The sequence below is a fragment of the Fringilla coelebs genome (assembly GCF_963513975.1).
Source record: "Fringilla coelebs genome assembly, chromosome: 5".
Lineage (NCBI taxonomy): Eukaryota > Metazoa > Chordata > Aves > Passeriformes > Fringillidae > Fringilla > Fringilla coelebs.
Window position 1 is genome coordinate 46449488 of NC_140033.1, and position 24864 is coordinate 46474351.

Here is a 24864-nt window from a genome sequence, read left to right on the forward strand (position 1 = left end):
AGATGCATCTTTATATACACATATCTTTTTGTATCTGAAAGATAAGCTCAGTCTTGCATACCTTTTGAGCAATAGCAGTTTGAAATGGAATAGTGGCCCAAAACTGTTCCTATACAGAAAAGGCAGTGGCCAGTGGGCACCAATTGCATTTGCTGTTTGCTACCAGCCCACTGGAAAATCAGCATGCACGTGGTGGTCAGCCAATATGCATAAATCTAATTACCTTTGGTAGGTATTGTAGGGCATGAGCAGGACTTTGGGAATAGCAGGGAGATGGGAGGAAGCCAGAAGCACTGAGTACAGCAGTGAGTAGATTGTAGATGCAGAAATGGCCTGTGAGTATCTGGGGTGAAGTGGCAAAGGAGACAGGAGATAGCAATCTCTAGAAAACCAGGTTTTATTACTTCTGGTGCACTTGTCTTACATACCTTTACTTTAGGATATTTTTTTACCATCAGCCTTTGAAGAAGAACATAAGGGTCTTATGTACACACTGTATTGTATTGAAAATTCAGCTGAGAATTTTGATAATAAAGAGGGAGCGCATGAAGTTCTCAAAGTCCAGAAGTTGGACTCCTCGTTTTTCAAAATTACTGTGGAGGTGCAAAGCTGTATATTATTTCCCATGGGTAAAAACTGATTCTCAAAGAAAAAAAATTTAATTTGGGTAAAATTACCTGAGGGGAAAACTGAGAAGTGAATCTCACATTGTGCAAAAGAGAAGGTGAAGTGAATCCATGCCAAGCTCCTGATTAAGATGATCTCATTTAAGATCATATTTTTCTAGTGTGGTCTCCTACAGACTCATCTCTCTATGACACCTCCGTGACCTTAACATTTTATTTATCAGTTTATTCAATTCTGCAGCTCTTCAAAAACACAGATGAGGAAACCAGTACTGCCTCCTATCTACAGGCTTTGTTGGGTTTTTCAACATTTATTCCATCTAACCTACTGAGCATAGAATCTGTATTCATACTTAATTTGATAAGTGGCCTCTGAGAGCTAATTTTCTACTGCATTTTAGCTTCCAGGACCAAATGTAGGAGTATATGATACTTTCAATTTCTAACATTGTATTCAGTAACAGTTTTCAGTAAGAATGGTTTACCAAGTGGATGTTTCCAGCTGACTCTTGATGGTAAAGGATAACAAAAAAGCCTGGAACAGATGTGAAATTCTACTGCCACACTTGCAAAGATGTGTTTTTGCAATTTTTTGAGCAAGAATTTTGTAGTTTTCAGTGAATTATCTAAAAGTGATGCATATAATAATGAATACTTAAATATCTTCTATCTTTCTCCAGACTTCTCCACATAATTCTTTGTAAGAGAATGAACACTGCTACTGACAGAATCTCACCTGGCTAATCATCTCTTAATCAAGTGTCTTTTATCCTCCCTTCACCTGCTTACATACTGTAGATTTTTAGAGTGCTAAAGAAAGTAATGGAAATAAATGTTTGCCTTAAACCTACTATTACATATTTCTGAGATGGCCTTGGTTTTTATTTTCATGCAGCTTCATAATACACAACAAAGATACTTTCTTCAATAATGCTACAAGAAGTAGAATTGTACACCATATCCTACAAAGAGTCAAATATGAAGAAGGGAAAAACAAAATTGGTAAGTACTGAGCTTTTAAATGTGTCTTTAGGAGAAGAAAGCAGAAGTCTGCCTGGCCTCATAACAGACTATTGGAGTATTATTCCAATATTACCGGATAGCACGTGTCTGGGCTTGTCCGGCCCTCGCTGCTCGGCCAAAGGCAGCTGCTGTGGTTTTCCGCCACAGAGATCCCTCTGGCTAGTTAGGGGTTGCAGCTAGACACTGAGAAGTCCAGGCTGGTAGAAACTCAGGTTTACCTCGGTGATAGTCCTTAGGCTAGGTGAAGAACGAAAGGAGTGGATTCTACCGCAGGGTTTAATCCAGAGCTTTATTCCAGGATCATAGATGTCTGAATATGGTAACAGCTACAGTAGAATCAAGACCGCATGGTGCCCAGGTCCTTTTAAGCTCAGGAAGAGGGGGAGGGGAGAGGATAGGTGAGCTACCAACCAGGTGGGAGAGGGCGAGTCTCAGGGGACAATGACACTTGGACAGGCCAATGGCCCAGGGCTGAGGGGCATCTTTGAACTTCTACCAATCACACGACGCTCTTACTGGACTGTTAAGTTTGATGGACATCACTTAGGAAGAGAAAGGGGGAGGGGAACAGGAAAGCTATACCTGGGAAAGGACTGGGAGTTTGAAACAGGAGATTGCAACACACTGCAACATCTCCCCCTAGTTTTGTTTAAAAAGAAGAGGACTGGGTTTGTGGGGCAGAGTGGTTGCCAAACCATGGTTGGTAAATCGGTTCTTCTACAGGAGGGTCAGTGTTTTCTACTGAGGCTTCTATGCTATTTACTGGAGCACTAAGGGCTTCTAAATGGTAAACTTCAGGAGGGGGAGATGAGCTTGAAATGAACTGGAGAACCATGCGTTTGATTAGTCCAAAAACAATGCTAACAACTACAACAACAATAATTAATATAAACAGTACAAAAACCACAGTTTTCAGAATAGATCCCAACCAGCCCGAGAGTCCCCAGCCTCTGAACAGTCTACTCAGCCAGTCGTCAGTTTCTCTCTTGATGTCGCTCAGAGACCTTCAAATTCTTCACAGCGATGGTTGTGCAGAAGGAGCAGGTAGTCTATGGCTGCTAGAGGCTGTTGCTGTGGAGAGACATGTGATCTTGTCCAAGGGCTTTGGCCAAGGTGGTCCATACGTTTGCTTTGGGCTGAGGGACTATCCAGGAGATCACTGGAGAAATGATTGCAGGTAGGACAAGGAGCAGGCTCAGTCTCATGGCGTCTTGAGACTGCACACGAACAGAGGGACCTAGACTGGTAAAAGGGAACTTAAGACAAACATATATTACAAATTATTCCAGATGGGAGGCTTAAATGGAATTTCCTCCAGAGAATGCACACGGCGTTTCCTTCTCCAGGCAGCATTAGCAACCTGGGGCACTTCTGAAGATTTCTCTGAGACTTTGGGAACATAGGGCCTTACCCATTTGGAAGGAACCCACTTTAAACCAGAGGGGGTGGACACACAGGCGTATCCACGTCCCCATGTAACCAATTTGTAAGGTCCCACCGTTTTCCAAGTCTCAGGGTCCTTTACTAAGACTGGGGGCTTTTCTTTCATCAGCATATGACTGCTCCCCCCAAAGTGGCGTAGGATGGGCGGATTCAGGCTGTCAAAAGAACAGTTCAGAAAATTGATTGTGAACAGCGCTCTAGATAACCGGATGTGGGGAGGTTCCACTTTCAGAATCTGCTGTTGCTGGTCTAGGACTCTTTTAATATCACGGTGAGTCCTTTCTACTATGGCTTGGCCTGTAGGGGAGTAGGGGATGCCAGTTTTGTGCTCTACTCCCCATTGCTGCAGGAAGCTCCCGAATTCCTTGGATTTGTAGGCAGGCCCATTATCAGTTTTCAACTCCTTGGGGATGCCCATGAAAGAAAAGGCTTGTAAGAGGTGCTTAATGGCATCAATAGATGATTCTCCTGTGTGGGCAGAAGCATAGACCGCTCCAGAAAAGGTATCTACACTAACATGAACGTATTTCTGCCGCCCAAATGACTGTATGTGTGTAACATCTGTTTGCCACAGTTCACAGCTGTTCAATCCCCTTGGGTTTGCTCCCGTACTCACTGTAGGGAGTGCATGTTGTTGGCAATTTGGGCATGTGTGCACGATCGCTTTGGCCTGTTCTCGAGTGATGTGAAACTGGCGAACTAGGCCAGGTGCATTTTGGTGGAAGAGCTGGTGGCTGATTTTTGCCTGTTCAAAAACATTTGGGAGAGTGGCCATCACTGCAGGTGCAGCAAGAGCATCTGCTCTTCTGTTGCCTTCAGCAATAAACCCGGGCAAGTTAGTGTGTGACCTGACGTGCATCACATAAAATGGTTGCTCTCTGTGAGTGACTAGCTTTACAAGTTTTGAGAGCAATTCGAAAAGTGCGATGTTAGACACCTCTTGCAGTATTGCTTGATCTGCCCTGGATACTACTCCTGCCACGTATGCAGAATCTGTAATCAGGTTGAATGGTTCTGAGAATTTTTCAAAAGCCCTAACAACTGCAGCCAATTCTGCAACCTGAGGTGAGCCTTCCACCTCAGCAATGTCCGTCTCCCACTGCTGGGTTTGAGGATCCTTCCAAGTCATAACGGACTTGTGGGACCTCCCGGACGCATCTGTAAAGACAGTCAGAGCCTTTTTTAAAGGTCTCCTACTTAAAGCACTCTTCAATTTCAGCGTGAATTGAACATCTTGTTCAAACATTTTGTGGGCAGGCCGCTGGACAGAAATTTGTCCTGAGTAGGAATCTAGAGCAAACTGCAACACTTCATTTTCTTGCAACAATTGTTCGAATATTTTCATAGTATTTTGTCCTGATTTAAACTCAACTGGAATGTGAATGCACTCAAAGTCACATCCTGCTAGCGCCCTGATCCGGGTCCTTGCTTTCCGGATCAGTTCTGCTACTAGCTCTTGGGGCTTTGTCATTCTCTTGGACCTTTTGTGACTGAGGAAAACCCATTCTATGATCAAGAGAGGGTCCCTCTGGTCCTGGTCCTTTTTAGGTGTATTGTTTGGCTTACGTGTTTGTTTTTCATCCCATTGGAAAATGATTCCATGGAGATGTGGCAACTTACCTAGGATGATAAGTTTGAATGGCAGGTCAGGCCGACATCGGTGGGCCTGTCTTGTGGACATTGCAATCTGAACCTTTTCTAGAGCTTTCTGTGCCTCTGGGGTAATAGACCTAGGAGCACCCGGATCCTCTCCCCCTTTCAAAAAATTGAAAAGAGGGTCAAGGTCTTCATTAGTCAGACCTAGCCATGGCCTTACCCAATTTAAGGACCCACACAACTTGTGGGCATCCGCAAGGGTTTTTATGTTCGGGTTGATTTCTAGTTTTTGAGGAACAATGGTCCTATTTCCAATTTCTAAGCCCAAATATTTCCAAGGTGGCATCTTTTGAATTTTCTTTTCCTGGAGCTCCAACCCTGCAACAATCAATGCATCGATCGTTAGGTCAAGCGCATGTGTAAGTAAATCATCATTGGGGGCACACACAAGGATATCATCCATATAATGATAGATGATGGCCTTTACTGCGGCTGCACGCACTGGGGACAACAGGGAAGAGACATACCGCTGGCAGATCGCTGGCGAGACTTTTAGGCCCTGAGGCAGAACTTTCCAATGATACCTTTTCATAGGGGCTTCCATGTTGATTGAGGGGACCGAAAATGCAAAACGAGGCGCGTCGTCGGCATGTAAAGGGATTTGAAAGAAACAATCTTTTATATCAATAACAGCTAATTTCCAATCCTGTGGAAGCATTGTTGGAGATGGCATACCAGGTTGGGGAGAGCCCATATCTTCAATAACATTATTAATTTGTCGGAGGTCGTGGAGGAGCCGCCATCTCTTTTTGTCAGCCTTCTGAATGACAAACACTGGAGAGTTCCACGGGGACGTGGTCTCCACAATATGACCCTTTTTCAATTGCTCTTCCACTAGCTCCTCAAGCGCCTTTATTTTTTGTTTACTGAGCGGCCATTGCTTTACCTGAACTGGTTTGTCTGTTTTCCACTTCAGTTTTTGGGCGCAGCGCTGTTGTTCAATGACCGCTATACAAAAATCCTGTGGAGAGTCTGGAATATCAATTGTGACACCCCACTGGGCCATTAAATCTCTCCCCAACAATGGTTCAGAATAATCTAAAACAAATGGACGGATATTTGCCAATTGTCCGTTTGGTCCTTCAACTTGGATGACGCTTTTGGATTGTCTTGCCAATTGCATGCCTCCTACACCCTGAACATGACCAGCCACGTTTTGCAAAGGCCAATGTGCTGGCCATTCTTGTATTGGAATCACTGTGCAGTCTGCACCAGTGTCTACAAGCATCTCGATGCGTTTTGACTCCCCACCCCCACTGACATTACACCAGACTTTTGGTTTGTCCTTCCCAATAACTTGGACCCGGGCGACTGTGGGCCCTTGTTTCTCGGTGCCTTCAGGCAAGCATGGCACAGGGATAGCTTGGGCAATAATTTGACCTTTGGGAAGGAACAGGGGTGGGTGGAAACAGTGCAGCCCGAGAACGAATTGCTCAGAATCTGAAGTTGTCACTCCTGGAGCAATTTCGATCTCACGTGGTGTGTGTTTGGTGTCCCCAATGACGAGATACTTACAAGGAATATTGTGCAAAGTACCCTTCTGTTCCGGATTGACAGAGACACAATGCCAGTCAGTGTCTTCCAGGTGGAGTGATTCTGTCAGTTGCAACCTGTAAGGCTCATTGACAGAAGATGTGGTTAACACAGGTTCACTTAAATTATAACAAAGGTCATTTTGTTTCACTTGCAACAATGGATTAGCAGACATGGTCTTTGAAGCATCTGCTTCACGTACAGAAAGATTAACATTACCGCGCACTTGGTTTCTTTTGCTTCCCTTATTCCCTTGGCCTGCTCTTTTTGTGTCAGCACGCCTGACAGGCTGGCGCTCTCCCTTCAGTTTTTTTGTTGTTGTTGACCCCCTGGGAGTGCTTGTAGTTCTCCCCCGTTGCTATTTATAAACTCATCAAATTGCCTTTTCAGGGGGCACTGGCTACTCCAGTGCCCAAGGTTATTACAAAGCAGGCATGGCTTTGTGGGGTCAACCAGTGCTGGTCTTCGCTGCTGCCCAGGGTACTGCTGTGCTGAGGGAATGGGTGCAGGGCTGGCAACGGCGACATGCTGAGGGAGTCTTGGCAGCAGCTTTGGTCTGGTGTCTTCAGCAACACTCATCAGAGGCACTTTCCTGTTACAGACTAGAAGCATATCTTTTAGTGTAGGGGGGGGTTCTAGGGGAAGACTCAAAATTGCTGCTCGACACTGTTCATTTGCATTTGTAAATGCCATTTCTTCTAAAACCTCTTCCCTTGCATTCTCTTTTTTAACTTGTATTTCAATGGCTCTAGTTAACCGTTCTACAAATTTCAAAAAAGGCTCTGATGGTTGCTGCTTGATCTTACTATAAGGTTCTAAAGGCCCCTCAGGTTGGAGGGAAAAGAATGCTTTTTCAGCTGCATCTTTGACTTTCTCAAGTGTTTCTACAGGGATTGCAGTAGCTTGGGATGAGGGTGAAGACCACTGGCCTTCACCAGAGAGATGCTCAATGGTAATTGGTATGCCATTGGTATCTCTTGCTGTGTTTGGATCAGCCTGCAAGCTTGGGAGAGCCTCTTTTAGCAGTTGTTTCCATGCTAATTCCCATAATTTGAATTCTGTGGAAGTCATGAGACATGAGAAAAGCTGTTTTAAATCATGTGGGACTACCACAGTTCTACTTAGTTCAGAATTTAAAAGGCCACGGAAGTATGGGCTGTGTGGCCCGTACTCTTTGTGTGCTTTGCACACTTCTTTAATCAATTGCCGTCCAAAAGAACTCCAATTAGCAGTTGGGGCTGCTCCGCCTTGTGCTGCAGGCTGATACGTAACAGGAGCAAATGACAAAGTGGGACCCTGCATTGGGTCAGCAGCTTCTTGCCTTGTATCACTTGAATCGGAAGCATTGGGAACGCCGATACAGCTGGGGGGGGAAGCAGTGGGCGTGCCCTCACCGTGGGAACCCGGGGAGAGGGCGGGGACGCAATGGGCACAGGGGGCGGGGACAGGGACTGGGCAGGGGGCGGTGATACCGTGGGAACAGGGGGCGGTGACACCTGGTGACATCATGTCAGCAGACGCCCCCTGGGAGGAGTAGAGGGGCGGAGCTGAGGGTACAGCAGGTAAGGGGGGGGGAGGGAAGGTGTCACAAGGGGCAGGAGGGGAGGGGGATGGGGAAGGAATTTTGGGATGTTTAAGAGGATCTTGGGAAGAAGGAGACCAGGTATGGCATTGTGCCACGTGGCATCCTCCATCTTGTGGAGCCCCTAGGGACTGGGGACTAGTTTGGGGATCACTGCTCTCCGAAAAGCTAACACGTGCTCTGGGTTTCAGAGCAGGGGACACAGGGGTTTGGGAAAGGTTCCACGCAGTCTGGCCAGGACTTTGTGGAACTTGGAACTCTGGCATTTTAAAGTGCTCAGGGAGTCGACTTCCCAAAGCTTGAGCAGAGTGTGCTCTTTTTAAAATACCAAGATTTGGGGTGCAGGGTTTAGAGCTGGGGGGGGGAGAGACAGGGAGAGCAGAGGTACATTGCTTGTTATTTGGCTTTTTCTCTAATTCCCTTTGTTTGAGCAAGGCTGTTCGAACTTGTAAACTCCAGAACACGAATTTAGCAGAGGAAGTATCTCCTGATTGTCCCAGACTTATCAATTCGTTTCCAACTTTATCCCAAAATTGAATATTGTGGACTTCTTCAGGGGAAATTTGTGGGAAGTGTAGAAAAAGCCATCTTACAAACTGTTTCAATTTTCCTTTAGAGAACTTTACATTTCCACAAACTAAAATTCCAACAATATGATAATACACTCCTTTATGTGTTGTACTTAATTTAGTGCCCATGTTGGATGTTAAAAGCACAATACAAAATCTCGCCGACCAAAAAAAAGCTAAATCAGCTACCGATTCTTACAAAAACCACGGTTACGAAGCAATACCGAGCAGACCTTAGCTTTAGGCAATGCAGCTGCTTACACCGCTTTTAAAAATGCCGCGGGCAGCAGCACAGAATTGGAACCCGCCCCTCTGCAGCAAGGGAGAGACAAAGCCTCTCCTGCCGGCTCCACGTGGTGAAACCGAAACCCGGGCGGCGCCGCGCCGCGTGTAGAGAGCCGAGAAAGCACCCCCCGCACGCCGCGCTGCGAAAGCGAGCCCCCCCACCGAGAGAGAGAGCAGCCCCCCGCGCCACGTGTAGAGAGCCCCCCGTACAGAGAGAGAGAACTCCCCGCCGAGCCACGTGTAGAGCAGCCCCCCCGCCGAGAGAGAGCCGAGCACGCTGCTTTGCTAAGCTGGGGGAGGGGCAGGGAGTGTTCTCCCGCTCCTCCACCGGCACCCGCGAATTTATAAAAGTAGCAAAAGCACACTACAGAGAGCTAAGTCTAACAAAGTAATTGCTATCGGCCCGCAGTGCTGCGCAGCGTATAAGGCAAAGGGAAAAAGAAACAGAACTCACGGCAGAGACTGTTCGTATAAGGCAAAGGGAAAAAGAAACAGAACTCACGGCAGAGACTGTTTTTCGAGCTTCTACCCCTCCCAGGAGCAGAAATACTCACCGAAATCGAAGCTGTAGCTGGCAAAGTCGGGCAGGGTGTTTTCACCGGAATAGGACCCCACGGGCGAGGGGCTCCCCTATTCTCCTCTGGAAAATTTGCTCACCAGAAAGGAGCTGCACTTTCCAGAGGCGCCGAGCGTTCCACGAAACTTCTTGTGGGATCAGTCCCAAGTCTCTCTGGAGAGCTATGCAGCCAAAGCTCTTCCAGTGGATGCTGAGCTGCCTAAGGGCTTTTCCGAGGTTCTGAGGTTCTTCTGGGGGTGCAGACTCGATCTGCCGCACGTTGGGCGCCAAATATTGGAGTATTATTCCAATATTACCGGATAGCACGTGTCTGGGCTTGTCCGGCCCTCGCTGCTCGGCCAAAGGCAGCTGCTGTGGTTTTCCGCCACAGAGATCCCTCTGGCTAGTTAGGGGTTGCAGCTAGACACTGAGAAGTCCAGGCTGGTAGAAACTCAGGTTTACCTCGGTGATAGTCCTTAGGCTAGGTGAAGAACGAAAGGAGTGGATTCTACCGCAGGGTTTAATCCAGAGCTTTATTCCAGGATCATAGATGTCTGAATATGGTAACAGCTACAGTAGAATCAAGACCGCATGGTGCCCAGGTCCTTTTAAGCTCAGGAAGAGGGGGAGGGGAGAGGATAGGTGAGCTACCAACCAGGTGGGAGAGGGCGAGTCTCAGGGGACAATGACACTTGGACAGGCCAATGGCCCAGGGCTGAGGGGCATCTTTGAACTTCTACCAATCACACGACGCTCTTACTGGACTATTAAGTTTGATGGACATCACTTAGGAAGAGAAAGGGGGAGGGGAACAGGAAAGCTATACCTGGGAAAGGACTGGGAGTTTGAAACAGGAGATTGCAACACACTGCAACAACAGACTCTTTTCCTTCCTTTTTAATCACCTTGGTTCTGACTGTTTCCATCTCCCCCACTGCTGTGGTAGGGTCTTTGCCTGGAAGATGTGATCATCTGCCTGTAATCACAGTCAGCTTTCACAGGCATGTCACCACATGGGATCTATCCCCTCTGCAAGGGAAGAGGCTGATCTAAACATGAAATATTAACAGGTTAGGAGCAGTGAAGCAGAGAGACTCATGCAGGAAAGCCTTTATTCTTTCATTAAAATGTGCTTGGAAGGAAGGCAAGTGCTCCTCCGCATCTCAGGCTACAGGGCTTCTCCCTGGATACCCATCCATCCCTAAGGGAGACGGAGGACTCTGCATCTCTGGTGTTGCTCTAAGTCAAAAGGGAGTTCACCATTGATGTCCTCAGTGCAAAGAATGCTATGCATAATTCTGGCTTCCATTTCAATTAGTGACTGGAGTGGAAATTTGGAGTGGCACACATGCAGGTCCAGGAGAGCAGGCAGTGACAGAGGAGGGACAGAACATGAAACAGTGGTCACCTTCTGCCAAATCATACAGAGCACATACAGCTTGAGTACCACAAGAGACAAACGTAGAGACAATCTCCATAAAACTCTGCAGTCTATTTCATTACCCTGCTGTTTAAACCTCACTTTCCTGAAGAGAAAGAGAAATATCCCAGAACTTCACTTCTTTCTTTCTTTCTTTCTCAGCTGCTGGGATGAGGGCAGCAATAGCCCTGAGCTGATCCTGTGTCTTGCCCAAACAGCTGCAATCCCTGCCTACCCCAAGATCCCCATCTCCCTCACATGTCAACTTGTGCTGCACCTGTAGTGAACACAACCTTGCACTGATCACTAGGCAGAGCAAAGCCCAGCTCAGCTGTGCAACTTTTACTTTTCTGACAGAGACATTGGAAGAAAACATATTTTGCCAGGCAGATACTGATGCTACCACTGAAAGTGGTATTCATGTTGACTTAATGCTTCTCCTTGCTGTATTCTTGTCACTGTCTGTCCCCTGTGAATTAGGAAAGGAATCAAGACTCTATGCCTCCTGGTCAATAGGGTTCAAATACCTGCAGGTTCTTCATGTGGATATTTTGTTTTGCACTGCCTGGGAACAGTACAGGCCTGTTTTGGTGATCTTCCAAGTGAAAATCACCAACATCTCAGCAAACATTATTTCTCCAGGCTCTCATTAAAGAGGGACATGACCTGAGTGAGTGGGTTGTATGGTTACTTTTTTGTGCCCCATAGGAATGATTTTATTTTCTGGTCTTGTAATGCTGCAGTTTGTCTTGTTCCTTTCTGTCTGTTCAGCAACTTTCATCAGACACAAGCTGAACACATTTTAAAAAGTTCTTATAATATGGAAATGATGAGTTTCTGTTGCTTTAGTGGTCTACAATTCAAAAATGTCAAGACCTACCCAAAGTTTTTAGTTCCCAAGATATGCAGCCCATCATCTAAATAGCTTTGTTAGACCATGTTTTATAAGGTCAAACTTTAAACCTGGTGTAAACTCTCCAGTTTCACTGAAGTTACACTAAAGATGGATTTGGCAAATGAATCATTAAGCCTCTAGCATAATAAATGATAGATTCTGATTAATATTTGAACAAGTCTTTCTCTGTATTATTTCTTAGTCATCAAAATCTATAGAAGATTAATTTTTCTACATGTATTGTGTCAATTGGCTTCCATCTTCATTTAGCCAGTTTATGAAAATATGTTTTGCTTTTTACTTAGCCATTTTTCTGCTCCTGTTGTTAAATAATTGAATACTTTTGATTCTCAGGTCTGAATCGATTGCTCAGTAATGGCTCCTATGAAGCTGCATTTCCTCTTCATGAGGTATTTTGGTCTTTTTTTTTTACTTTTCCCCCCAAAATGAATTCTTAATTGTGTAATTATTTATCCTTAACCTTATTAATGTCTGCATGACAAGCTTCCATTTAGCAATGCTTTTTTCCTTGTGAAAAAATTAGGGGTATTTCCTTGCCAAAAGAGATGAGTAAAGAGAGTTTTCTAGATCTGTTCCGTAAAAACTCTGCGAGTTGTTATATCAGTATATTTTCAGAGAGGGAAGACATCACACTCTGGGGGGCTTTTTGAGATTCTCCAAAGATTTTCTTTGCATTTATAGGCTATGACTTGAATATAATTTATTATAAATTTCTTAGGAAGAATATTCTCAAATCTTAGTGACATCAGTTGATTTTTTTTAATGCCATATTTAGCTTTTGGAGCACAAATATGTAGTTTTCATAAACTGTGTTATCCATGCTGCTAGTAAGAGAGATTTCTTAAATATTCTTTTTTGCTGCTGTTATTCATTAATGTCCAGATTTGTATTTTAGGGAAGTTACAGAAGTAAGAATTCAATAAAAACCCATGGAGCAGAAAACCACAGACACCTGCTCTATGAGTGCTGGGCTTCCTGGGGAGTGTGGTATAAATACCAGCCACTGGATCTTGTAAGGTAAGACTTACCTGCTTTTGTTGTGTCACATTATAGATGCTTTGAGCACAGGTTATTTCACTTCTGACAAAACCATGAAAAGCTTATTTAATTCATGTGGATTTTAAAAACTGATCCTGAAGTCATGGGAAACCATTAAGTTCGTGGTGACACTACACCCAAAGAAATATTTATAGAGGAGTTTTAGGAGGTGAAAGAAGTTTCCTTCCAGAGTTTCCTCACACAGTAATTTGTAATGAAGTGTTTACAGGATATTTAAAAGAGAAAAAAAAGGAAGGGAAGAATCTGTGGAGGCTGGGTATACTTGATTAGACATCTGTCCACAGGAGGAGTTCTTCCTCCTTGGAGCATGGCTTTGGTGAAAGATAGGCTCTCACCAACTAGATCTTCTTTTTCCAAAAAGCAACCACAGAATGAGCTCTGGAGGCAGTTTCATGATGCTTACAAATGGCACAGAGCAGAGCTTACAGTTGCTAAGCTACTGTGCTCACAACACTAGTGATGGAAGTCTCCTCTGTACCACTGCCCTTGAACTCAGACCAGCCACATCACCACTGTCCAGATTTTTGCTCATCTTGGATGGAGTCTGCAAAGAAAAAAACACTGAGAAAGCTGAGATGTGATTCCAAGTTCTTACAGTCCTTTAAAATAATGTTTTCAAATGGCCTTGCATGCATTAATAGAGGATTACATATTTCTTGTGCATATAGAGAGAGCCAGAGCCTTTACTGATTGTGATGGCAGAACTATTATTGGACAGTAATGGGCTTTTCCTACTTGAAGAGAGGAGCATGGAGCCTCAAGAGCCTGTTAATAAAGTCTTCAGATGTACCAGGAGCACTGAAGATACATTGACCATCAGGAAGGGTCATCCACAACATTCAATTGGCCCAGCTTATTAATTGCCTCTTTCATAAGTCCCGTAACTAATAGAAAACTTTGCTCTTATTTATTCTCGAAATTGTTTCCAGATGAAAGATTTGCAGAGGGTAGTCCTGGAGACAGACAGTGTTACTGATTAAGGCCATATAAAACCTATCCATTTCATAAAACAGAGAGTTTCATTTCCATGGATAAAAAGCTAAACAAGAAATACAATAAAATTTTTACTGAGTCATGTAATCTTTTTTTACTCCTTTATGGAATAATTTATTAAATCTCATAATTTAATTTCAAAACCTTTTTATTTCTTTTTTTAAATAAACTGGATAGAAATTTGGACTTTTTTGTCAAATTACCCAATAGAAATTGCTGATTTATGGAAGAGCTAATGGTTATACTGAAGGGGTTTTTTGGTTTTAATTTCCCAGTACGCAACAAGATATTATTAACACAGTACAAACAACTTATCTCTATAGAGTTTTATAACCATTTTTCCATAGTGGTCAAGGCTGCTGTTCTTCATCACTTCTTGTCTGTGAAAGTGCTCTTGAGGCAATATCTGGTGTTTGGTTCAATTTGATGATCAGGCATCTGAAAGGTTTGTGAAAGTATAAGAATAAATGGTAACAGAATAAGCAATGTTAGATATATGATTATTCTAGACCTTGATAGCAGCCTTTTTGCATAACCTGGGTTTAAAGTTAAAGATTTTTTAAGAAAGTTAATTTTTTCATCAGACAGATTTTTCAAATTCTATTGGGAAAAAAAAAAAAAGCAATTCCTATAGACCCCCTAGCTGAAGTCAGGAGTGTCCTGCTGTTGTTGAGAGTAGGTGCTTACCAAAGAGGAGAGGGGCAGGGGGAGCTGTGAGATTCCCTGAGCATTGGCAGCAGCCTGAGCCACATGCCACCAAACTCAGCAGGTCCAAAGCTGCAGCCCCAGCCCAGCCTGCCGTGTGCTGCCTGGAGCACATCCACAGCTGTGATGAATTCACTGAGGGAGGGTGACAACAAAGAAGGGGATGCCTTTTCCTTCTCACTTCACAGATGCTGGATTACTCACATTTCCTTAGCTCCTCCCAAATCTTCAAATCCTCTGAAAACTCAGCAGGAGCTGAGGAAATGTGAGTAATCCAGCACCCATGAATGAATCTTCCACGTGTACTGCCACTCTCAGCAGTTCACATGTCTATTGAGCTGGAGACTTTTCCTTGAAGAACTGATGACACCAGCAAGACCTGCTGTTCATTTCATTTGGAAGCTTCTTAGTGGGCACACTTTTAAAAGAAGCTTTTCTCAGTGCCAGTTCTACAGCAGGAAAATCTTTTTATTCCCCCCCCATAATAAGAGTTATATGGGATTGTGCTTGAAGGCTGTAGTGTGGTCATCTGTACAAAAGGAGTGGCTGGATGTTGATTCTTCCACACATGTCTGGCCAGAACTTACACTGTTGGTTGACATTATGCTTTAGAATGGCTAAGAAATAAATTAGATGTAGATAGTACATTTACGTCATCAATAGATGTGCTATTTCTATCTTAAAGTCTAGTTACCACAATGGTAAGTGAAAATGTTCATATTCCAGTGCTGTTTTATTTTTTCCTTAGATGTTAAAGTGAGGTTTCCGTCTCCTGTGCTGCCAATTTGGCAAGTCCAGGTTTCATTTAATCTCATCAGCTGGCTGTTATGGAGATACTAGTCACTAAAAATAAATGAGAAAAAGTCATTTGAGGGAAATTGCATGATTCTGCTTCCACTCTGCTTTGAAACATGTGGCAGTACAATGGCAAAGAATTGGCATAATTTACAAATCCACCCCTATTAGTCAACAGATGCGGTACCATGACTTTAATTATACATCTCTTGGAATTTAGTGTCCATAGATACTTTACAATTATAATTTATGACCTTAGAATTTCTTATAATTGGAAAGAAACAGGTCTCATTATATTTATGTGCTCTGGGACCATGTAAATCAGCAGAAACAGTTGCAGTGATTCCTGGGGACTTTGGATCACCTCCTTCACACTTCTGTGCATTGTTGCTTCCCTCTTGATTGTGCACAAATTGCTCCTGCTGCTGCTTGTGCATGTAATTCACAGGACAAAAATGCAGGGAGAAAACTGGTTTTTAAGTGATTGTAAAAGTATCTAAATGAATTTGGAAGCAAAACCTGATGCCTGAGTAACCTGCATTTTGCTCCATGTTTCCATTAAATGTCTTGACTGCAAGCTGACTACTCCCTTTCAGTCTCCTGTCAAGCCTTCCTACCCACCCCATTGCTTCTGACATGAGCATTTCATATGTCCAAAACACCTGCTGGAAAGCTCTAGTTTCTGTGGTATAGAAAGTTCTGTACAGGATTTCATTCTTACCTGCAAAAGAGTTAATGGAAATAGATAGGTTCTTGGCTTGAGCCCTGATATGTCTATATTCTAGATCCATTATTTCCTTCTAGGCATGTTGAAAGCAAAATATTCTGTAATTAGGGTCATTAAACATAGGATAATCCAATATCACAATTTCATAGGTTGGAAATTAGACTTTATGGCTTAATACTTTCTAAAAATGTGCCTTATTGATAAATATTGATATTGAAGTATTGACCCCATTAAGTCCTAGCTCTACCACTGGAATGGATTGAGGGGATATACTGTTCACCATTAAGGTGACTGGCATTGAAGAACTAGTATACAGGCTAGCTCACGACTGAGAAGCTGAAATTACATTTTTATTATTATTTTGATGGTACAGTATATATAAGGATATATATATAAGGATATATATAAGGATAGGAGAGATGGATTATTCTGTTAGGTGCTTGGGGGTTTTTATGTCTCTCCTTTTTAGGTTAGTTGTTAGTTTAGGTTTTCGGTGGGAGAACCATTAAAGACACAAACTATTTTTTTCTGTCCATATTAACCTGAAAAAGTGGATAGTAATAAATTAATTGACAAGAACACAAAGATGTTATCAACAATGGAAAATTTCAAAGAGGTCTTGAAATGAGTAGAATGATAACAAGTGGAATTTAGGTATAAGTCATACACAGTGATGCATTCTGGAAAGAAACCTCTGGAATTTTTTTTGTACTTTGCTGAGCCCTGGTTCAAAGAGAACTGCCATCACTGAAGCAAGCTATATGAAATTTCTGTCCTTTACATAGTGACAGAAGAAGAGAAGAAACAAATTTTTTCTCCAAACAAATATTTGGGGCAAATTGAAGGGAGTGACAAAGGCATCTATAATTTTTCATCTCCTGATGGTCATGATGGTCCAGACTAGCTGAATTACATATTGGAATAAATGTGGAACTGCTCTGAATATGGCACTGAGGAAGGCCTCCAAAGACCTTCATGCTGGCATAGTTTATTTCCATAGCATTTAACTGAGTGGTATCTGAGCAGAGACTGAAAGGAGAAACATGCAAACCATGGGGCCAGAAGACTTGATATATTTAGTTGATCCTGTTGCAATTTACAGTAGTACAGCCTGTGCCTGCAGAGTACCAGCTGTGTTGCAAAGGGCAATAATGGAATATCAAGGCTGTTTATCCATATTTATAGCAATATGTATCAAAGTAATGTCAACATCTTACATTTAATTTTAAAACCCAGCTCAGATGCCTTTTCCTTTCTTTTCAGAGATGGGTTGCTCTCCATCATGGACAGTCTTCTTTATGCACACACTGAACTTTGCTTGGGTCTTCATCTAGGATGAAGGTGTTTGATTTCTAGATCAAAAGGAATACTAGGATTTGCACTGTTAGATTGAAGGGCTCAACAGGGTAGGAGATTATTTTTGCCATTAATCCTTGCCAGCTAGAGGGTTGAAACGAGGAAGCATTCATCCTTGAGTGTAGGGAATGAAATGAAAAATAAAGCTTGATGATAGTTAGGTGGACTTCAGTACTTTGAACAATGTACGTGGAGAAAAATAGGTCATCCATGTTTAGTGGAAGTAAGCTCAAATGTGAGTTTGCATTTTTGCAGATGCAGGCACAGACTGACATCCTAGATGTCAGGAAAATAATCAGGCCAAAGGTTTCATTTACACTCTTAAGTCAGGCCTTAAAAAGCGGTTTGCAGTGTGTTTTTTACAATCAGACCTGCTGCCCTTGTCAGAACTGAGCATGTTAGCATTAGTTTACCATCTCTTTAGTCTCTGAATTTGAGTGTCTCTTGAATGACAGAAGAACAAAAACAAAGTGACAGTACTTGGCTTCTTATACAGAGCTGGTAAACTCAAATGCAAATAGTCACTGCAGATCAGTCTCTTCCATCAGAGCATGAGCTCAGGCCAGAGGGATATTTCCTACACTGGAAATTTTAAACATCTAGAAAACTGCTAATTTTGTGCAGTCCAGACCAAGTGGCCTCCTCCAGTGCACTCAGCCCTAGAGACAGTCCTAGGGCTTCCCATTCTGGCTGAGAAAGTTTGGCCAATGATGTTTTCTGGTAGAGTAGAGGAGCCAGCAGTGCTGGCTCTCTGCACTTGTTCTCTGGATGCATCAGAAGTTGCATCATTAGGGTGAAAGAGAGTTTCCAGTCTCAGCTATTTTCAAATTGAGTGGAAATGCAAGTTTAAGCTGTCTACAAAATGTCTGAAACACAAGCATACCATCTTGCATCATTCTTTAAAACCAGTCTTGCAAATAATCCCCTAAAATCTACTATGCACAAATCAATAGGACAGTACATGAGCCTGCTCCTCTGCTGATGAGTTCAGCAGGTTTTTGTGTGCCTGATGTATTCTCTAACACACAAATAAAGGTTTGGTTGTGTTTGGGAGGAGGAAAAATGCTAATGAATATGTATGTAGCAAGATGAAGCTTTCTGGCAACTTTGCTGCTAGTTTTGAGCAATATATCTAATAAATTTGGATCAATTCAGACTGCTTCCCTCAAACCATTGCAAGATGATGGACCTTACTTGCACTTCCCTTTCCACTGCAGTAGAATTGTGAAATTAGTTTTACAGGAACTGAGCTAAGAATATAAATAATGAAATGAAAATAAACTGTATTGGAGAATGAACCCATGTTAATTAATTTCTTAGAACTAACTTGAACTCAAATAATTTTTGCTGTTATACAAGCTTTAGGGATAAAATTTATTTCACTGCAATTTTTCAGACAGTAAAGTCAAACGGCCAAAATCAAAGCACACCATCAATTTCCCAAATACAAAGAACTAGCTATCTAAAAGTAACTCAGTGTTTCCTTCGTGGGGTCACCTCTTATCTAACTGTAAACTGTGGTTATTGAATTTTTAAATTAATGTTTTAAGTTCATTACTGAGGCAGGTCCCTCAGTGTGTATTTAGAAGCTTAGTTGAAGGCTTTTTCTCCCCTTTAATCTACTCTTCAGATATGATAGAAATGTTTTTTTCTACTAATGAGCAAGATTAAGTAGATTAGCAGGTAATTAGCAGGTAACTTTGCTGTATTTTGTTTTAAAACAGACGGTACTTTGGTGAGAAAATTGGGCTGTACTTTGCCTGGTTAGGCTGGTACACAGGGATGCTCTTCCCAGCTGCCTTCATTGGATTATTTGTCTTTTTGTATGGAGTCACCACTTTGAACCACTGCCAAGTCAGGTAACGTGGGAACTTTTAAAAAGAAATTGTGACCGTGGGTTATTATGAATAATTTGAGAGATCTTCCCACAAGCTGTTAATTATTTAATTTTAAACTGTTGAATGAGCAGTCAAGAAAAGACTGCTTAGTTGTCATAAGGTACCCATGTTTTATGCTCCTGAATTGGGGAGAGAGGAAATGCTTCTTTCCCAGTTCCAGTTGTTAATGGTGCTGAGAAGCCAGAATGAATTAGGAAAAAAGCAGACTCCTCCATTACTCTTTAAGAGGCCAGCACAAGAGTGGGGAATTTTCACTCTCTATAAGGCCTTTCCCAAAGATCCACCACAGAGAGGCATTCCTCAGATGAAGAAATCCCTGTACCTTCTGCGGAGTGCTGCATCTCTAAGTTTTTGTGTGCTTAAGTCACAAGAATAGCTTTGCCTGAAGTCAGCCTCACCCTCTTCCTACCAAAAGTCACTCTTACTCAAGGAGAAGCTGGAAATGGTAAAGAGATACTACTAGGTTGTCCCTGGAGAACTGCACTCTGCAGCTATGACTGTAGTCTTAGACAGTCAGCAAATATTAATTACACACACACAGTTATGAACATCTTGGCTTCACTTACAGATCAGTTTTGTTCAATAAGTAACTGAACATTAGCAAAGCCTATCAATCCAGACAGATTGTTGTGCATATTGTTGTAATAATCAAGCCATTAATTTTTGTCTTTTCTATTTTTCCAGTAAAGAAGTCTGCCAAGCTACAGATATCATAATGTGTCCTATATGTGATAAATACTGCCCCTTCATGAGGTTGTCGGACAGCTGCATTTATGCCAAGGTATGTTTTAGGCTATGCAAATACAGATATTTCCTGGCAAAAGCATGAATTTTGCCTTTTGCATTTGTCTTTATTGAGCATGGATAGATGAAATCTTGAAGGGACAGATCAAGCCCAGCCAGCATGAACACCGTCTTTCACCAACGTTTAATTTGGGTTGTAAAATGTTTGAATGCAATCTGCACTTAGAGATTCAGCAGGGTCAGAGGTCATGTCCTAGTGCTGTGTGTTACAGTCTCCTTGACATCAGCCTTTATCTTCTCATCCGTCATCTCTGTGGGGCTCCATAAAATTAATGCTTTGGGCCTGAAATGATGCTCACTTCTGGTGTTGGCAGGGGTCAGTCCCAGGCCAGGCTGGCAAATTGTCCTATCAACACACAGGTGAATTTCACATGTGAAGGGAAGCATCCTCCGGATTGTCAGGACAGCTAAACTCATGATCACATTAATTTTAGTAGGTGAAAATTGAAAATAAAGGCGTATTATCACAATTTGATCACACTATTAATGTATCTCTCAGGTAACCCACCTTTTTGACAATGGAGCTACTGTCTTTTTTGCTGTTTTCATGGCAGTGTGGGGTAAGTTTTCATTTTGGAATTAAGTAATTGCACCACCTTTTTCTTAAAGAATATGATGCAACATAGGCCTTTTTTATTTTCCAGCATGCTTCTTATCTGACACTAAAAAAGAGAATAAAGGCTTGAGAGTTTCCTGTTTCTGCAAAAGGAAGACTGCAGATTGGTTGAATCAAGTTTTTACTTGATAATAATTTTAATTAAAACAAAAATATGAATGCAGTTATGTAGTTATGCAGTTATGTACTGTCTATGTAGCTTATCTATATATAACTCTGTGGGAATTTCTAACCATTTCTAAATCCATTGGTACTAAGGCCTTTTCTCTGTTACTGCTCAGGGCTCCTCCTAGTTTAAGGCAGCTCAGTTTAGTGTCAGTATTAAAATGGAGAAACATTTTTTCCCCACCTTGCAGAAAGGCAGTAAAACTTAAATCTATGTAAGCTGGTTGCAGTGAAAGCAAAGCTCTGATGAAATAAATAAAAGATTTCATTGAATGGCAAATTGATCTGAGTGTGGTCTAACTGTTGCCATGGAGGCTGAATTTTGCCCATAGAAATTTTCTATTTTTGGCTCAACTATTTTTCCTACTATGTCATGTAGGCAGAATTGAAGGCAAGAGGAACCAGTAATTTCTGGCAGCACAAAAAATTATGTCAAACAATCTCTGAACATGCCCAGCCTCTTAGCTGCTACCAAGCCATTGTGAGAGAAGGTTAACAACTGTAGAAAATGGCTCAACAAGGGGACTCAAAAAGCAACATCCAAGTCCTTGAGCTACCCAGATTTAATCATTGTTCTCCTGTTCTTACTCACACATCTCCAACTGCTTTGGAAAGGTGTCCAAGTAACTATAATCTTAATTTTAAAGTGCAAATCTTTTTACTGAACCACAAGAAATATCCAGGAGGCAGCATGAGAGCCACCAGGGCAGCATAGATTAGCTTACCTGTCTATCTCAGTTCCTTCCTCCAATCAAGGCCATTTATGCCATTTCATGTAATACTAAAAATATTCAAATAATACATTTAAGAAAGTCCACAGGTCGTGCAGTCTTTATGTTTCTGCTTGATATTTCACTTCCTTTAAGAAGAGTTCAAAGAGAAAACAGTGAGCTTGTGGAGGTATTTTCCATGCAGAAAGGGCTGAAGCAACATTTGAATAAGGGAAGTCATACTTTCCAGGGATTTTCTGCTCCTGTATTTGGGAGCTGGCTTACTGCCTGTGTTAAATGGGTTTTCAGTCTGCAGTAGGCTGCCTACTGGCAGCTGCAGGCATTGCCATCGTGGCAGTAAATCATATAGAGGAAGAGAAGAATCAATGATAGCAGTTTGATTGTGGAAATAGTGGAAATATTTTTTCTGTCAGTCTGAAACAACTGGCAAGCTCAGAAAATATTGGCTGTGAGAAGATCAGCCTTCCAGATTATCCAGTCTGACACCAACATATTAAATAATTATGGTAGTGCTTTCATAAAAAGAGAATACAAGTAAAAAGAAAAGGCAGCTAGAACCGTGTTACCTCTTTAGCCAGAGTTTACATGCTGTTTTATTATCTAAAGTATTTTTTCACCATCTTTTGATCCATTAGTAAGCTCCCATGTTGAGAGAGAAGCCTCAGCCATTTGCTTGGGAATTTCAAAACCAGGTGTGGCCCTTGGACTTTCCATGAAGAGATGATCTGTATGGTGCTTTCATCCTTTTTCCCTAAAGACATCTTTAGTTGATGAATTAAGCTGTCTGCTCCCATTTTAAATATAAATAAAATACATCTCCAAGTGATGAGCAAACTTCTGTGGCCAGGCTGCAGAGAGGAATGGCTGTGACAAATGCTAGCAGGGGATGCTTGATTTGTGGAGCAGCAATGAGCCTGACTGTAGGGCTCTGAAGCTCAGGGACCCATCTTTTATAACACTTCACTAGTGAGACCCATCAAAGAAAGGTTGGAATTGTTAAGTGTACCAGGGGATACTGGAATAGAAGTACACTTCTCTTTAAAAAATACATTGACCCTTCACCTCACTTATTTAATTTCTGCCTGGTGTAAGCAAAGAAGTAAAAGTAATTGATAAAATAGAAAAAAAAGGTGTGATACTTACTGAAGTATACCTGACAGCCATATGACTTAAGGAAACTTTCATTTTAACTGATTGATCAAGGGGCAAAAAGTCTCCCTTCAGTGCACTTAAGGAATTCATTATTAGTTTGTATAAGTTTTTCTGTATTGAAGCTTCTGTTGAAAGGAAATACCCTTTCAAATAGATTGAAGCTATAAATCTTTGTGGTTTATAGGGAAAAAGTGAGGCCCTGTAACCACTAACATTTCTTAACATTTTTTCATTGGTGAACAGATTGCCATTGATGCTCACTGAGACATTATCATCTCAGAAGCTGGAAAATAATTTGTTCTTGATGCCATTTTCCAGATGTTTAAAGCTCTCAAATATAGGGAAGCAATATCATGTTTTGTGTTTCTGTACTAGGGAGAAACACCTCCACTTTGTTCTTTATGTCTGCCTTGAGGAATGTTTGGCTTGATGATAAAGTAACTCCCTCTTTTTACTGCCTAAATTAGATTCTTACCAAAGACAGAAAATGAGAGAAAGATGTTAATTCAAAAAAATATTGACATTTAAAGTGAAGGAAAAAGTAATTCTCATTTTAAAAATCTAGGTAAATTTGACACTCAGTTGACTCCAGCACGTTTCAGTAAAGCCAGATGGAATTGTAGATTTTGATTTTCCAATTGAGGGGAAACCTATTGCAAAGCTGTTACTGCCTAGATGTTTCCTGAAACTCTAGAGCAAAATTCTGTAACTGTTCAAAAGGAAAGTCCAGCAATTTATCATTTCTAAAGCCATGCTGAAGGCAGGGTAGGCTGGTGGTAGTTTCTCTCTCTGTGCACATCTTTGGGGAGCTAAGGGATGGAAGAAAAATCCTTTTTGAAATGTTTTCCTGTGTAGCATGTTTCCTTTGATAAAGGAAGTAGCTTTAGAACACTCACTGAAAGGCAAAATTGGGAGGGGGAAAAGAGGACTGGCATGAAGCAATTTCAAGCAGTAAGAAATGCCAACATAAAACAATTTTTCTGTATGTATCTGTTAGTCTAATAAAAGATATTACTTTCCTACAAATCTTGCCGCTAGCATAAAATGTTGGCATTAATCTGCTCTCCAAGGAGATAGAATTTAAAGGTATTCTTCAGCAGTACTCCTGGTATATAGAATACATTCTAGGAGTCAGGATGGATATATCAAATGGTGCTCTGAAAAACAATAGATAGAGGATTTCTGAGAGAAGGTCAGGGTAAAGCTATTTCCTGCAAGAGGCCATTTGCATTACGAGATAAGATCACAACTTGTTACAAAAGCATCTGAGGAAATGATGTTAAGACAGCTGCTTGTACAAGTGGATATTGAGGACCCAGCTGCAAGGTTGAGTTCTGAAATAGGGCAAGTGTAGTATAGGAAAAGTTAGTAAAAGGTCTGGGAGCTAAGGCCAATAAAAAATGCAAAATTCCAAGCAGGAATTATCGAGAAAACTCAGGATCTGGTTTACACAAATGGGAAAATACAACTGTGTCCTATTGAATGTCAAAGTCAGAAAAGAATGCTGAAGTTTGTAGTTAAAATTACAATTAGAGAATAAGCAGAGAAATTTGAAAAGGCAGTTCTTTTAGCACAGTGAATCTCAGTAGCGCAGTGAATCAATCAAAGATAGTTATTTATAGCACATTTTAAAATATCTAGCAAGGGAAAGCTGCACACTGACCTGAACAGAGGGAGAAAAGTGTAACACAGTGAAAACTAAAACAGCACTGTGCAGAACATCATATTTACTACTTAGTGATTAGAAAATAACCTTCTAAAGAAGCTTCAGGAACTGCACATACTCTGACAGGTGCTAAATGTGCTAAACACAACATGCATAAATTCCTCACTCCAGGTGTGGGAAAAACAAGAAAGAAAAGAAGTATTGTTCAGCAGAGGTATATCTGAGACATTCAGGGCTGGGACGCAGACGCCTACTGGATTTCTGCCACCAGCAGCTTTCTGGAATGGAAACAAAGTGGCAGAAATCCATCAGGCTCCTTCCTCCTAGGTTTCCAAACAGCGCAGGACTACTTGTTTAGTCTGAACAAAATAATTCAAATGAGCTGATAGGAGAGAAGCCGGTCTACCAGGAAAAAAATCAAGGAATTAACCATCTTGTGGTTCAGTAGCAGTGGAGCCTCATTAGCACTTACTGGTTTTACTGATCACAGGCAATCATACTGCAACTATTACAAACATTTATAGAAGCATTGGGCTCATGACTCTCTATTAGACTAAAATCAAAGTGGTTGTTACTTGGTGTAACATA

The 24864-nt window shown here is 41.9% G+C and overlaps 1 protein-coding gene across 1 annotated transcript in view; it reads left to right on the plus strand.

Moving 5' to 3' along the window:
* The window catches only part of ANO4 (anoctamin 4), a gene marked incomplete at both ends in the record, with an annotated part of 123552 nt that overhangs the window by 65086 nt on the left and 33602 nt on the right, over positions 1-24864 (plus strand). Inside the window, 6 exons of the mRNA XM_084205385.1 lie at positions 1522-1628; positions 11943-11998; positions 12505-12626; positions 18969-19103; positions 19827-19923; positions 20446-20506. Coding sequence (XP_084061511.1) covers positions 1522-1628; positions 11943-11998; positions 12505-12626; positions 18969-19103; positions 19827-19923; positions 20446-20506 — 578 coding nt within the window. The remainder of the gene's footprint in view (positions 1-1521; positions 1629-11942; positions 11999-12504; positions 12627-18968; positions 19104-19826; positions 19924-20445; positions 20507-24864) is intronic.